At 41.3% G+C, this 15,483-nt stretch overlaps 1 protein-coding gene across 4 annotated transcripts in view; it reads right to left on the minus strand.

Annotated features, from left to right (window-relative positions):
- asph (aspartate beta-hydroxylase) overlaps positions 1-15,173 on the minus strand; it is a 34,395-nt gene extending 19,222 nt beyond the window's left edge. The window contains exons 1-4 of one of the 4 annotated variants that reach the window (XM_056391042.1): positions 14,703-15,173; positions 5,925-6,083; positions 4,358-4,402; positions 1,738-1,806 (exon numbers count right to left, since the gene is read on the minus strand). In XM_056391042.1, the coding sequence (XP_056247017.1) occupies positions 1,738-1,806; positions 4,358-4,402; positions 5,925-6,083; positions 14,703-14,742 (313 nt within the window). In that variant the 5' untranslated portion in view covers positions 14,743-15,173. Of the gene's footprint in view, positions 1-1,737; positions 1,807-4,357; positions 4,403-5,924; positions 6,084-7,534; positions 7,862-14,702 lie in introns of those variants that run through there. The other 3 variants (XM_056391041.1, XM_056391040.1, XM_056391043.1) reach the window with 3 other exon arrangements.
- Between the last annotated feature and the right edge of the window lie 310 nt (positions 15,174-15,483).

Below are 15,483 nucleotides of genomic sequence, written 5' to 3' on the forward strand. Positions count from 1 at the left end.
TGGGAGGACATCCTTACTCCACCGTACAGAGGGTGAGTGGAGACAGCAATAAAAACTGGAGTAGGTGTATTTTTGTAATAGTGGTAAACGACTCAAAGTGTGTTGAAGATGTTTGGAGGTCGCATTGCTTTACATTGTGAAGCAAAATGACAGCTTGTACAGCACTCTAACATGGATAGATTTATGTCTGCATAACCTCATGAGCTTCTTTGGTTGTACACAAAACAAGTAAAGACACAGTGTTACAGAGAGGTGGGCTGGAACACAAGGATCAAATACAGGGCAAGAGAAGTACAGCGTATGTAGGACAGCATGCACTATGCCAGGAAGAAAACAAAGTTCAGCTAGCAGCTTGTTAGTAAAACTAATTTGAGTGAATTAATGTGAAGTACAGAGACATGGATGGTGGAAAGGCTGAAGGTGGGCAGGGCAAAGATAGAAGCACCTCTCTGAAGGATGAACTCAGCTCCAAGAGTCAAAATACTTTACAACGGAAACAGAGCAAAGATATGTTCTTTTCCTTGATGCTGCTATTATGAGTGAACGCTGCAACACAGCAGCTTCTCCTGTTGGTTCACAAGAGGAGTCTGCCATCCGAAGATTGAGATGAAGACAAACAGCGTCTTCTGATCCCGACAGGCCTCCGTGTAAAATAGTCAACAAAGACAAACTTTAACTTGTGCCAGTCTGATTTTAGAGCCAGAGAAAAGCCAGCTGTTAAATGGGCTCTCAGGTGCTGCATAGACCTCATCATACCAAGGTCAACATCTGGACTCTTCTATTTGAGCACATCTGGGGTACAAGATGTCAGCACTACTGTAAATACATTAGGGCTGCTTGATTATGGCAAAAATCATGACGACCATTATTTTGATCAATATTAATTTAACACAATTACTCGTTGATTTTGGAAACACTTTGCATTTAGTGAACTTTATAAAAAAAAAAAAAACTAAAAAAAAAACCTTTAATAAGAACTCTAAATACAATTAAGCAGAAAAACAAAACATAAAAAACTGATTTGTGGTCGTACTCCGTCTTTAATGTTTGAGCATCACACAGGAGAGACGCTCCAGAAAACTGAACCACTACTACACAGAGCTTGAAGTCAGCTCAATGGTAGCAGGAGAGCAGAAGAAAACTTCCAAAGGAAATCAATGTAGTGGTGCAAGTAAAGAGGGTCAGTTCACTTTACCTATGGTTAAAGATTTATTAAACAACCTGTGATCCTGATGAACTGTATTAATTCCATCATTAACAGGAGGTTAGTTAGAGCCCTGATCCAGAGCACCTACCTGGGACTGAAGCTTCAGGGACTTTGAGAATCTTAGATTAATATTAAAAAATAAATAAATAAAAAAAACATTCTCCTTTGATGTAGGAACATTTAAAGAGACACTAAACCTTGGAGAGGTACCTCAGTCCGGAGTGTTTGGGGAGCTCGGCATTTTTTTTGCCGTGTCATTGATGATGTTTCTATGGTAACGATCAGCTGTATATGAATGTGAGCCATGCAAAAGAAACCCAAATGCCACTTATCACACTTATCATGATAAACAAGCATAAAAACACACATGATCAGTGGTCTGCAGAAATGAATCAGACTGTGTCATGACTGTGGGAAACCAGGTCCCTGATGACACAGTAAAGGTTTTCAGATGTTTGTCAGTGGAGTCCTATCATTTTCTGCAGGACACTGATAGGTAACATTAGTAAAGTAGAGATGAATCAACTTGCCTAGCAGAACTTTAGCGTCCTCCACATCAAAGTCACCATCTCCATCTGTGTCGTAGGCCACCAGTTTACCTGCAGCAGCAAGACACACGCAGAGCTCTTACAGAGTCACCAACACACACTGTTTATAACTGTACATCTACACACATCATTCAGCACAGACAGAAAAAGGATGAGGCTCTTCAAGTCTATCCCAATACAATATTCACATATGTCTATGTACATTCAAACTGTTGATGACTGTAGTTGTCTCTCATGTTCATCCCTTTTAGATGCAGTTCCAATGGAAGCGATTGGGGACAAGATCTACAGTCCTTGTTTTGCATAAAAACAATTTGTTGTCACTTGTTTTTGTCCCAATTTTTTATCTATACAGTTGAATATTGGCCCAAACCGAAAAAATACATACTGTCCCATTAAGGCTGATATGAAGCCTAAGTAGCTTTAGAAAAATTAGTATTTACATAGAATCCATTTTTATTCAGAGCCGTGGTTGCATCAGTATGAACAGGAGGAATGACTACAGTGCCACATTTTGACATGTTTCAAGACAGACTTGAAAAAATGTGAAACCATCCCTTAAAAGAAATTCACCTAGCCTGTGGGAGACCAGGTCTGAACTTTGACCTGGAGCTTGTGGCTCTTTGATGGTTTTTACCCAAATTAAGTTGGAAACTTCAGCCAAACTCACAGTCAACCAACTGCTTGATGAATTTCTTTAAACACGGAGGAATAAGGGAAACAATAAGGCTACGTCCACATTATTACTTTTAAAATGCATCTCTTTTGCTACGTTTTCACCTCCCGTCCTCACTACTCCACAGTTTTCAGCCCCTAAAACAGACTTTCAGAAACTCTGCTAGACCCGTTTTATTTTGAAAACTATGGGGTTGTGTTTGATTTTGAAAACTCGGTTTGTGTTGTGAAACTGAGACCTTTGGAAACGATGACATAGACTCCCACGGTCTCTCCTGATTGGCTCTCATCGGCCTTGACTACCAGTGGTGAATACAACATGATAATGAATCAGAGTGTAACTGACCTTGTCTTTGCTAGCAGCTGTCATTCACTTTAACACTGCAGCTGTCTTTGCTGTTCCACGTTCAAAGTATTTTCTACAACTAACCAACTGCAGAGTAGACAAACTACTTCCTGTTTACACTGGCTCACACACGCCTACGTACATGAATGGTCATGTATGCATGTGTTTTCAGGTGTGTTAGTCTGGACTGAGATTATCTCTGATCTGGAGTTAAAATGGTCATCTGGACAGAGATCAATGTTTTGAAAACACCATTTTGAAATGAAAACGTATAAGTGTGGACGTAGCCTAAGACTAGATGGATAAACAGGAAGTGGCAGGAGTCAGTGGTGAAAGGGGCAATACAACACAGTAGTAACACCATGATGCTGGAGTGGCAATGATATTTGAGGGAAAAGAGGCAGCTGACTGTGTTATTGTGATGAACTCTACTTGGTGTTCTAAGTCTAGAGTGGTGGTTTAACTGGGTCACTGGTAGCACTGGGTGATAAAACGATAGCAATAATTATTGCAGAATTAGTTTCCTCGATAGAAACATTAAAAATGTTCGATAAATGTTCAATATAATTAATTTCCATGCTAATAGCACGCCCACAAATGAAGTACGGACAGCCAAACATGTCGCAAGAATAGAGGTGTTAGGCACTGTGCAGGTAAAGATGCACGGTGAAAGGTAGGCTTGTGGACCCTTGACGAGCGCCAGGCCAGCACCCAGTGCAAATCTTCTATTTTTTTTTTTTTTTTTTTTTTTGCATTCTGATCATGTTACATGTGTGCTGTATCACACTGCAGAACTTCATTTTCTATTCACTTTATGAGTAAAAAGGACTAGAAATGATTTTGGATTTTAATCATGCATATTTTATCATATACATATGTACCTCAGAGTTTTTAAATGTTCTGCTGCTTGGCAAGCGTTTGTCATGTTCTGACTAAAAGCTGTTTAAAACCACAATTGACTGTCTGATTTGTTCAACTTTCACTCAGAAGTAAAAATCAGCCTTTAAACCTGAAAGAAATAACGTGGACTTTATCATGATAAATATCGCAGCCACAGTGGAGAGATAGGACAGGAGTTAGACAGAGACCTGAGATCTGACCCAGCTGAGACCAGAGAAAGAGTTCTTCAGATCAGAGCAGTGGAGTGGGTTATTCACTGAACAGGGAGGATGACAGCCTGATGGCCCCTTCTATTTCCTTTAATGTAAGTAAACTAAGTTTCAAATAAACATTGTCATGGTGACTTATGATGAGTTTCATCCATTAAAATTTAGGTCATTATAAATAGAATAAATTGACTTTGTTTACCACATATTCTATTACAACACAAATAGAAATATGTTAAAAGCTTTAATGTGTATCTGTCCTATTTTTCAGAAGGACCAGAAAACAAACAGGTCTGTATGCAGCATCTTCTACTGATGAATTTCTCTGCAGAATTTAAAGCCTCAGCTCTTTCAGACTCAGGTCTCTGAGAGGAGTGTGTGGGGGAAATGTCTGAAAAGCACTACAATAACAACACATGACAACAATCATTCATGTTAACACTGGGTGCAAGAGAAATGTGCGTCTGATTTTTACCTTGCAAGGCCTCAGACAGGTTAATTTGTAAGCCCTTAGCCTTGTCTGCATGCAAAACACAAAACATACATGTTGGAACAACAGCAAGAGTAAAGATAAAACAGATTCATAATTCATACATTAATATAACAGATACACAGAAGGTTCAACATGAATCATGAGGGATGCAGATTAGTGACGAAGACATGCAGCGAACAGGAAACTTCAACTGTTAACAGGCAGGCATTGTGGTCCCCATGCTACAGACCAATGACTGCATCAGTCTGAAGCAATGGCTGTATATAAAGATGGACGACATGACAGCTCCCCAAAAATGAAGCCTGGCTGCATAACAAGTCATAAGCCCCGCCCCCTCAATGTTGCGTGGTTGGTAAAGTTTTCCCAAACATGGTTTCTGTCAGTTTAGGTTATTCTTCATCATCTGCCTGATAAGTTTAGTTTTAATTAGTTATTTGATGATGTGCGTGTGTCATGACTGACAGCTGTGACTGACCCCCAACAAGGAAATAGTAGAGGAAACACTGCAGTGGGAGGAACTGGAGACACGTCATCCATCTTTATATACAATCATTGGTCAGTAGCCAGTTGTTTGGTGCATTAAATGTATGTCGTTCATGGTGCTGTAGTAAATGTAATCATCCTACTGTTACTATCAACTGTGACAGACGTATGGTACACAAACTATAATGTGTATATGCTCTGAGTTTATCAAAGGTCTTACTACATAATCAGAGGCAGGACAACACTGGTAATATTTATATTAAATGCAATTATTTTTTTATCCCATTATCTCAAGATAAAGCTTGTTACCCAAAGATAACGAGACATTATCAGGAGAAAACGATTCTTTGTTATCCTGAGACAACAAGATATGTTTAGGAGAAAATGATTTAGACTGAACCTCATACACTAAGTCACAGTAACACTGCTCCTTAGCAACAATCCATAGTAACTCGTTAGCTGACGAGGACTGATCTGAACATGATTTTGTATGAAAAAGGCAGAGTGTGATTTCTGCTCGATTGAAATATTCTCTGATGCGTTGTGTGTAGTGTGTATAAGTATTGTGATAAGATAATTGTCTCATTATCTCAGGAATACAAATAATTGCTCATTATCTCGGGATAAGCTTTGTTATCTTGAGATAACGGGATAAAAAATATTTGTAAGTACGGCCTGTCTCGGCTTCCGTAAAATTTTGCTTTTACAAGATTTGACTGATTCTGATATGCTTCCTTTTTCCTTCAGTATCTGGTTTAAAGTGAGTGTTGATCAGAAAATGGAACAATTAAAGGAGGACAGAGGACTGAGGTTGACTCATGTCAGGTTAGTAATGACTGCTGATGTGACTGTAGTGTTGTGAGTGATGAATATCAGGGTCAGACTGGTTCTTATTCAGGGCTGGAGTTTGTTTTAGATGACAGGTGTTGTGTTTGCGGGCAGGTGATATATGAGCATGATGAAGTCACACCTTTCCAGCCAGGTGCATGAGATAGTAGATACACATAGAACACAGAGAGAACCCATTGAGCTGCTGTTTAAACCAGAGGGATGTGTGTGTACTCACCCAGAACTCCCTGATAGTCAACCAGGTCAAAGTAGACCACGGCTACAGAGGTCCAGACACCCAGCAGGGCCAGGACGATGAACCAGGTGAAGAAGCTGCTGCTGGACCCGGAGTCGGCCTTCTTCCCATTCTTACTGGCCGATTGGGTTTTAGCTCCATCTGCAAAACGACAACAGAACATGGTGTCAAAGAGTGGATTTGACATGTTTCACTCAAGGCACAGTAATACCAGTTAAACCATCCCATCCACACACATTTTAAACCTAACAGAGCTCTTCATCCAGAACTTAAGACTGGCTTCAGACAGATGTAAATACACCGCACAACTGGGGGCAACATAAATTATAATGAGCCAGCTCCATTCAGACAGTTTCTAATGGAACACTTAACCATGCAAGTTGGGTTAGCAGCCAGATGTCGAGCTGTTACAGTGACTGTTGCCAGAGCTGAAGAGTCAACTGTGTCATTTAGACGGATCATTCTGGATTGTTCTGGTTTCAGCTGGGCTCTATCTGCTCCCATCACTCCCACATTATCACATCACCCCTCCTCACTTTCATTTCAGATCCACTCCCACCTCCCACAAGGACTCTGAGTAGAGACCCAGCTTAGAGAAATGGACAGATCTATACAAACTACACAGGAGCATTGAGACACTGAGATGTTATCATTTAGATTTTTTGCTATAGAAATTTGACAAATCTGTGAGTAATCATGTGTCCTCTGTTGTATCTGCTCTAATCCCTCAGACCTGGCTCTGAGCAGAGACATTCAACAAGCTATTCCGGGGGTGCCGATGACATCCCACAATGCATGATGGGAGAAAATAGTGGCAGAGAGAATGAACAGGTGTTAAAGTCCACTTCATGGTGCAAGGTCAAATCTCAGACACACACTCAAAAGAGCACAGTTCAAAGTACTCACACAGACAATTTCAATAGACCTTGTAAGCACTCACCAAGAAATACATGTAGTGTTAACTCTGAACACATGCATGATCAAATCCATTGATACCCTCAATATTCAATATGGAGACCAGAGTTTGATCAGAGTCCTCCTGTTTGTTTTCTGACCCAGAGTCAGCTGAGAGAATAAAACATCAGCTTCGTCTCAGTGTTTCAGCATTTGGTCTGTCAAAGCACAGATCCTGAAGGCAAGGGAATATGACATGTTGCATTAACCCTGTTCAGGATTAATCTGAAGTGACCATCAATCTGGGTCAAAGACACAGCAACATGTACTAATTCAAGCTAAAATGCTGAGATGACATGTCTAGCAAGCTCTTAGAATCTCTTACAAACCAGCATTGCTACACATCTCCATAAAAATACTGCAACAATATTATGCGTTTATAATTCAGGATGTGTTTACGCACAACTGACAGAACACCCACTAACAAGACAGAAGATGAACAAGCAATGTTGAGATCATTTCTCTGGGACAAAAACACTGGAGCTTCTGGAAGCTGTAACTGTTCTGAGATCAGTAAGACATCGACTTTTAGCCTGATCCAGCTCTCAGTCCTTCACCCTGCAGCCCCACAACACTCCCACACAATGACCTCCCACACTGCTTTGTCCCTTGCAGCCCTGGAACAGACACTTCCTCACCTTGAGTTTCTCCGGCAACGACCGTGGGGATCGCTGTGATGACAGCGGGGGTGGCAGACTCCACCAGGGTCGCTGGATCACCCATCCCTGCCGACCGACAGCCCGGCTTCAACAACTAACCAAACAACAAGTGAACGGGCCACAAAGACAGCATGCAGTCCCAGCTGAGAGACGAGAGCAGCTCGTTTTTCCTCTGTCTCCGTCTGTCCCTCCCCTCTCTGTCTAACCACTGGCTCTCCTCTTCCTGCTCATCTGTCCGTCATCCTCCCTGTCACTTTTTTTTTTCTATGAGCCCAATATGGCTCTGGAGGGCAGAGACAGCTATTTTTAATGCTGTTAGAGCAGCTGGCCCTGACACAGAGCACAGAGAGAGAGAGGAGCAGAGCCATCAACATCACTGCCAGCCTGCCTCGAAGCCCCGCCCCCTTTCCATGGCCTGATCTGGGGTATTATAAAGTCATGTTTTTCTATAATGTCCTTTACAGTTCTGTGTCAACAAGAACATGGTTCAACCTTCAGTGTGTATTTGCTGGGTTCATGTCAGGAGTCTCTGCAGTTTTTATATTAAAGTATCAAAGCAGGATGGAGACAGTGAGGTTGGACCATGTTAACAGAGAACAGTGAAGAGGGAAGCTACACTACTTCACTAGAGCAAAGATAAACTCCATGAAAGGATCTGGGTCAGATCAGATTTCTTTGTGTCCATGTGTCACGGGAACTGGTGGATTTTTGTTTTTTTAATTAGAAGAAGTGTGTGAAGTTGAGCCAAACACTGAAGCCACTTCAAAATAAAAAGGAAGTAAACAGTGAAGTTTGAATATTACCACTGACTAAAAAATGATCTTCTGTCACAGGCACTAATGTATCCATTGTCTGTATCACTAACTGTATGGAATAAGTGTGTTTTGGTTTCCTACCTTTATAATTGTGTTAGCTTGCACATCAGTAGCTACTGTGGCTTAACCACAGAGCTGACATGATTAGCTGCTGTCATTTCCATGTTTGATGTTCTGCTTATTTCATTTACAAATATTATTTCCATTTAGCTCAGGATTGATTAGATCATAAGAATGGAATTAAAGAATTAATAAGTTACTGCAGCTTGATACATTTCATTTTTATAGCCTCAGAGACGCCATGTTTGATCATTAATATCTTTTCATGAACTCACCGAACTTTGTTAGACGGAAGACAAACGTGTTCTCAGTATGACTGAACCATTAAAAGTTTCTGCTTCGTACCATTTTATTTTTAGTCCCCACGTTTGGAAAAAAGGTGCAAATGAAAATGACAGGGATCATTTTTTCAGTCCCTCTCTGTCAAATCAAGTTGTTTGACACGGTTTGAAGCAAAGGATCCGTGTGTGTTGTTCAGATATTTGTCAAAGTACTTTGTGATTAGAACAGGAGCGAGGACTGTTTTGTTTTTTATATCACAGTATTACAAATTTAAAAAGGGACACTCAACTCAAACATGAGTCCACATCTTTCCACTGACTCAGAACAGGGATGAAATGAGCTACAGTCCTGACCTACATGTGTTCTGGAGCAGCCCGCTTCATAATGTAGGTTAATTAGTAAATGTAATGTGATTCATGCTCAGAGTCAGTAACAGCCAGGCTGTCGTTCTGAGCTGTGACTGAACTGATCTGAGCAAGAAGAATATTTACAGTCGTTTTAGAATTTCAATTTTTCACAGCTGAAGTAAAGAGGATCATTTGTGATGTGAGAGACCACAGAGAAACCGGTCAGGCTGAGACTCACATGACACTAAAGAATTTACATCTTTGAAGAAACTGACAAAACTTTTTACATCTTAACCCACACGAAGAATGTGACTCACAATGTAACTAACAATGAACACTAGGAACCAGATCTCTGTCTCTATGGATCACACTATCTGAAAAACTAAGTTCAAACAGTTTAAAAATAAAACAAACTGTCTAACACGCTCCATCAGAGTTAATACAGAAACTGGAAAATGCAGAAAATACAGCTTCAAGTTGTATAATATACATATATTTAAGTATTTCAGTGAGAGTAATTACTTCTTTTTCAATCAAACAAACTCATCTAAACAGTTATTACAGCGTTCTGTTGGAATATAAACGATGGTGTTGGTGTCCATATGTTGAAATAAGCTGACAGAAGGAGGAGAGAGAACCACGGGAGATTAAGTCCTTACAATAAAAACGTCATGTCAGGAAACCGTTTGAGCAGCATGTTCAAGGCGGGAATCAGAGTATTCCAGTATCATAACCTGGTCTAACAGTGTTAGTGTAACCGGACACACGTTTTAATAGTCAGATAATAATCTACATTTAAACAGCAAAAACGCACAAACAGTTTGATAATGTCAGGCAGGAAATCCAAAATCATTTCCAAGCAATGTATCATCATCGACCTCCAACATGCCTCCTCATTTGAAACAGTACGCTCGCGTTAATGTTCTCCTGACATGTTCAGGAGAACATTGTTAACAGTTGCTTGGAAAATTCATATTTTAAAAGGATCAATATTACCGTTTTTTTTTCTCCCTGTAACGTAGCAGAGTTAACAGTGTTACTTCTTTCTCAGCCTCACACTCAAACTGTTTTCTGATGCAACACAATTTAAATAACCAGATGAATATCATAAAGATGCATTGAATAGTTAATTAATGGCTTGAAGTGACAATGACTAGTCAACCAGGAAAGTCTTTGGGGGGGGTGGGGATGGGGGGGGGTGTTACTGTCACTACAAACTAAGCCACAGGCTGATCCTGCGGCTACAGTCAATACCTGTCAAGTGACATATCTGCTACGGAAAGAAAGTCAGGTTTACACGTCACTGTTGATGGAATTAGAGACATTTTAATAAAAAAGTAGGAGAGTTAATAAGAAAGGTCGAGCACTGCTCTTCTTCTCCTCACAACTGACAAACTGAACTGAGGTCAACAACAGCAAAAAACTTCAATACATAAAACTGAACCATCTCAAAGCTACTGCTGTGTTCAAGGATCCACTAATAAGACGAGTCCACCAAGGAGGACCAGTCACACATCAACAAACCTTCAATCCTGCACAGTCTGATATCAACACAAACAACAACATCTACACACACAAAAGAAATGAAATCCATGCAGTAACAAACCACTCTGTTCTTGTGTAGACTCCATTCTCTTCACACACACACACACACACACAGGGTCTGCAGGTCGAACAGCTTCTTTCCAAACAAATGGAAACTCTCTGTGCTCAGTAAGTCGCTGCTCTTTAGTCTTATGTAAGGGCTGCACTACACCGCCTTCACACTTACTCTTCCCTCAGGCTTTTACTGTGCATGCGTGCTCATGTGTGTACACACACGTGCAGGTTTGTATGGTTATGAGAATGTTCTAGTTGCACACACACCCTCTAACCTTTGACACTGCTCAATTAATGGTGACCTCTGACCCCTCCAACTTTAAATTTCTGACCGTGAGGACCAGCTCAGCAGAATTCATCACCCAAACATCCACCTAGAGGCCAACTCCCGCCGCTACTTCGTACAGCATGTCACTGACAGTGGACCTGTCTGACTCAGCCTCGTGGCGCCAGTATCTGTAATGGTGCTCAGTACATTCCAGTGATGGAGGCTGTGATCCAGGCGCGACAGAAAAGGCAGGAAACAAATCCCGTGCCGGGCTTTGTTGTCAGAAATCCCCAAAAAGTCTCTCGTATTAGCCAAAGCTGCTGTTTGTTGAGCTAGCGTCAAGCTAATTAGATTATATCACAGGCGCACTACAAACAACCTGGTCTCTCTCTCACACACACACACACACACACACACACACACACACACACACACACACACACATACACACACACACACCTGTTTCAACAGCAGGAACGACACTTCCAACTTTATAACAAACTGTAGTCGACTACTAGTCTTTAACAGAGACAGAAAATACTGCTCTCCGATTGGCTGGCTGGTATGCATTAAAACTGTAGCCTATATTAAGGTTGCTCCTTTATGGCAAAAATTAATAATCACAATTGTTTTGATCAATATTGAGATCAAGATTATTTAACAGGATTACTCTTTGACTTTGGAAACGGCACACATTTACTGACCTTTAAAATGTCTCTAACAGTGGAATGTCTTGAAGTTTAAATACAATTCAACAGAAAAATTAATTTTAAAAAAGATAAATAAATATCTTAATATATACAAATAAATAAAATATTTATCTCCATTATCTTGTTTTCAGAATCGTTGGAAGATAAAATCATAATGGTAAAATAAAAGCGTATATAGACTCCTCAAACACACCCAGTCAGCAGTTTGATTACCATGCTATCATTCAGACTATATTACGCTCTCTGTTATGTTAAAGGTTAATTTTGCTGCTTGCACAAGCTAGGGTTTAAATGAATTAATACAACTTGTCTGATGAAGGAGTATTTGTAGGTATGGGAGGCAGCAATGTGATTATAGCATCTGTTCATTTGTAGAAAAATGAGACAGTCCAGGTGAAAACTCTCAGTCCATTAATCTTAGTGTCCCCAGGTTGATTTGTATGTTCATTAAAACCAAAAAAAGGACCCGGGCATGACTACATTATCTTACATATCTGCTGCATCATTAAATTAGACACTGAGGTATTTTTAACCTTTGGTCCAGACGACCAGAGGAAGCAGTGAGAGTGCCACCATGTTTTCTTCTTTTAAATGAATCTGAATTCTTCTCCTAATCACATAAAGGGGTTTTAAATGGTTGAGCCAGAACTGAAATAAACACACAGCATTGCACTTCCATGCAGGTTACACGATGATGTTTAGTTTGCTGAGAGAAAACACTGCAAATACAAAGGATGCAAAACAGCGTCACAGGCACGGCTGTTACCCTTCTGTTCCTTCAGCAACTCCCAGCCCTCTGGAGAGGGTGGTGGGGGTGGTGGTGGGAAGAGGCTGAGGCGCTGACATGATACACAACACAGACAGGTAAAAAGATCACATGACAAACAAGGTAGGAAAAAGATTCAAATAAAGTGCAGATCTATCAACAGAAATGAACCAACAATAATAACATGATCCATGATTCAATCAGCCACATGTTCAACACATCTGGAGAGATTTCAGACTGAATGCCTCAAAGCTGACAGCTTCAAAAACAACTGGCAAACAATTCACTGTTTAGACTCAACTGTTAGAGCCAGAATCAATATTTGATAAGCAGCCATGAATGTTTGATCACATGATCTAACTCAAATAAACACAAAGTGCTCAGGCTCTCTCTGTTGTGATTAACCGACCACAAAATAAGTTTGCTTTTCACCAAATGGCAACAAATCTTTGGCTGAAATTAAAAAAAAAAAAATGGAGGAAGACAAAGTTCCTGTACAGGTGTTGAAGGTAAAGGTGTGTCCCACAGTCCACTCTGTGTCCCTCAAACCTGGACCTGTTCTGATCTACTGCACTTCTGACCCACTTTGCTGCACTATCACAGACAGTGTACTACAAACATCCATCATGGCTCCTTGTAGATATACACACGTCTGAAATAACGCATTATTAACCACTTGTCCACAGAGCTCCGTCATTGCTTCTATGACAATATAAGTTTATTTTGAGAATGATAAACTCAGTCCTCCTCCACACACCAGATTCTCTTTACTCGCTGTGCGCTTCATTGTAATCACCAGCACACACTGCTGAACATATGTACACACATAGTAGATTGTGGTGGGCGGGGTCAGGGGGGAAAAGCCACGAAAAACCTGAACATTTTGTTCCCTGGACTTTTCTACCAGACACCCAGCCCTTTGATCTGCTGCTTACGAACACGACGCACATCAAAAGGTGCAAACTGCGCTCATTTAGAAAAACTGCACATATTTTAAAGCTGCGTTTATTTATTTATTTTTTAAATGGGCGCCCTCCCTTCCCCCTCAGCTCTCCATTCATTCATCTGGGAGTGAGTGCAACGTGCTGCAACTCAGCATCAACAAAAACATGAAAATACGTTTATACATCAACCACATTAATGTAATGTTTTAGGCTGTTATGTAAGGTAGCTGTGGGATCTGGTTCACACCAGAGTTACTATAGGGGGATCTGGGTAGTCCTGCGCAGGCGGTAGAGGACACAGTGTACTCACAGTGTGAGACTCGTGCTTCTTATAGTTTGTTTCAACATTCATATACAACATACAAAACTGTTTTATTCAGCTACAGAACAGGAAGAAATAACACGTTAATTAAATCCAAGCTGCACTTTCACCTGGAGCTTCACGGCTGTGTGTGGTTGGTTTATTATATTAAAGCAGAGGGGATTGTGGGAGTAAAAGGTGAATCAGTGAGTCTGTGTATCAGCTTGTCTCTGGACTCAGGTGGTGAAATTAAACATTAAAGAAGGGACGCAGTAGCAGGACGCTTGAATGGAGCAGCGCGTACCCGCAGCTACATAACAACAAAGCGTACGGGGTACAAATTGAGACCCTGGGTCCACGTAGAAACCCCCACCCACAGCCTCTCATACTGACACGTGAGCATTTAGTTGAGTGACTGGACTAAATGGGGGGGGCGGGGTGCACACTCATACTGACGATGCTGGTACACCTCAGCGTCTGCAGGCAGAGAACGACCAGGCCTCTGAAGTAGGACTTTGGAAAACAGCTATAAACGGGCTAACGTTATCTCTCGCGTGCCAACCGGTGTTCCGCTGTAATCCCCGGGGCTGGAGTCGCTTTGGTCAACAGGCCGGACACAGGATTAACAGCTGGTGTAACCGGCAAATGTGGCGCAACAGAACCGGGTAACGACTAAAACACAACGACCAGTGATGTACAACGTTACCAGGTGTTAATATAGAGTCATATTGATGAGATGGAGGCAGACCTCAGTGGTAAACGTTGGAAACCGTGTGTAAGAGGCCGACAGAGACAGTGTTGACGTGTAAACGCAGTGATAGTGTGATTAAAGTATCCTCCATTCTCCAGTTTAAACTGACTCGCGCTGAGCAGCTAACACATCGACACAATTTTCTGAAGCTAGATTAAGAGCAACACCAGGACTAGGACCAGGAACCTGAATTAAGTAGCAGCTACAGACCTGATTAAGTTAGAGAGGCCTGACAGCGAAAGGCTGCAGCGCATTATCCCTCTACTGTGACCCGGGACAGAGTGAAAGAGAAGCAGCGACGCACCTTTGGATTTCTGCACTTTCGCGCCTTTCTTTGAAGCCATGGTGAGTCCGGCTGTCCGGGGCTGGTGGACCTCTGAGCAGAGAGTAGTTGGTAGTGGAGCGGACAGGGTCTGCGCCTCTGAGGGTAGAAAGAAATCAAAATTTCTCTTACTGCCTCATAAAAGCCAGAACCATAGAAACCACGTCCCCTTTACGACTGACGGGGTTTTCAGCCAATGACGGGCTCGCTACACAAAAATAGGCGGTGCGGGAGGACATTCGGACCAACGAGATTAGAGAGGTGTTGGGCTTATTCAACCGTGTGGCCCTTCTTTTAGCTTGTCCCCGCCCCCGCGCTCCTTTGGAACGTGGCAAGATGGTAGATCCCGTGGCATCGCGTTGTTTCCACACGACACATCTGAATATAGCAACAAAGAGACAACGACAGCAAAGATTCATGGTTACAAAGAGAGTATACTACAGTCAGAGTGATTACAACCTACAGCACTGAAGACATTAAAATGTGATTTTAATCAATTTTATTTGATGTGCTATTTTTCTGTTGGGAGCTTATAGTGAGGATATATCTATAACACAACTTTTCATTGTGCTGTATATTTACAAACTCCTTAAATTGGAAAGTATTTAGTGTCTACACTATAGCCACAGACCTTTATTGAGGGCCAAGAAATTGACAGAGTAACACCCACTCGATTTTGGTGGGTAAAAAATTATGAAAAATGTTGGGAGGAACAAATTGATTGTTTGAAAGAAATGAAATCTGTAGTAATTATTGGGAAAAT

This window comes from Seriola aureovittata, chromosome 12 (genome assembly GCF_021018895.1).
Source record: "Seriola aureovittata isolate HTS-2021-v1 ecotype China chromosome 12, ASM2101889v1, whole genome shotgun sequence".
Lineage (NCBI taxonomy): Eukaryota > Metazoa > Chordata > Actinopteri > Carangiformes > Carangidae > Seriola > Seriola aureovittata.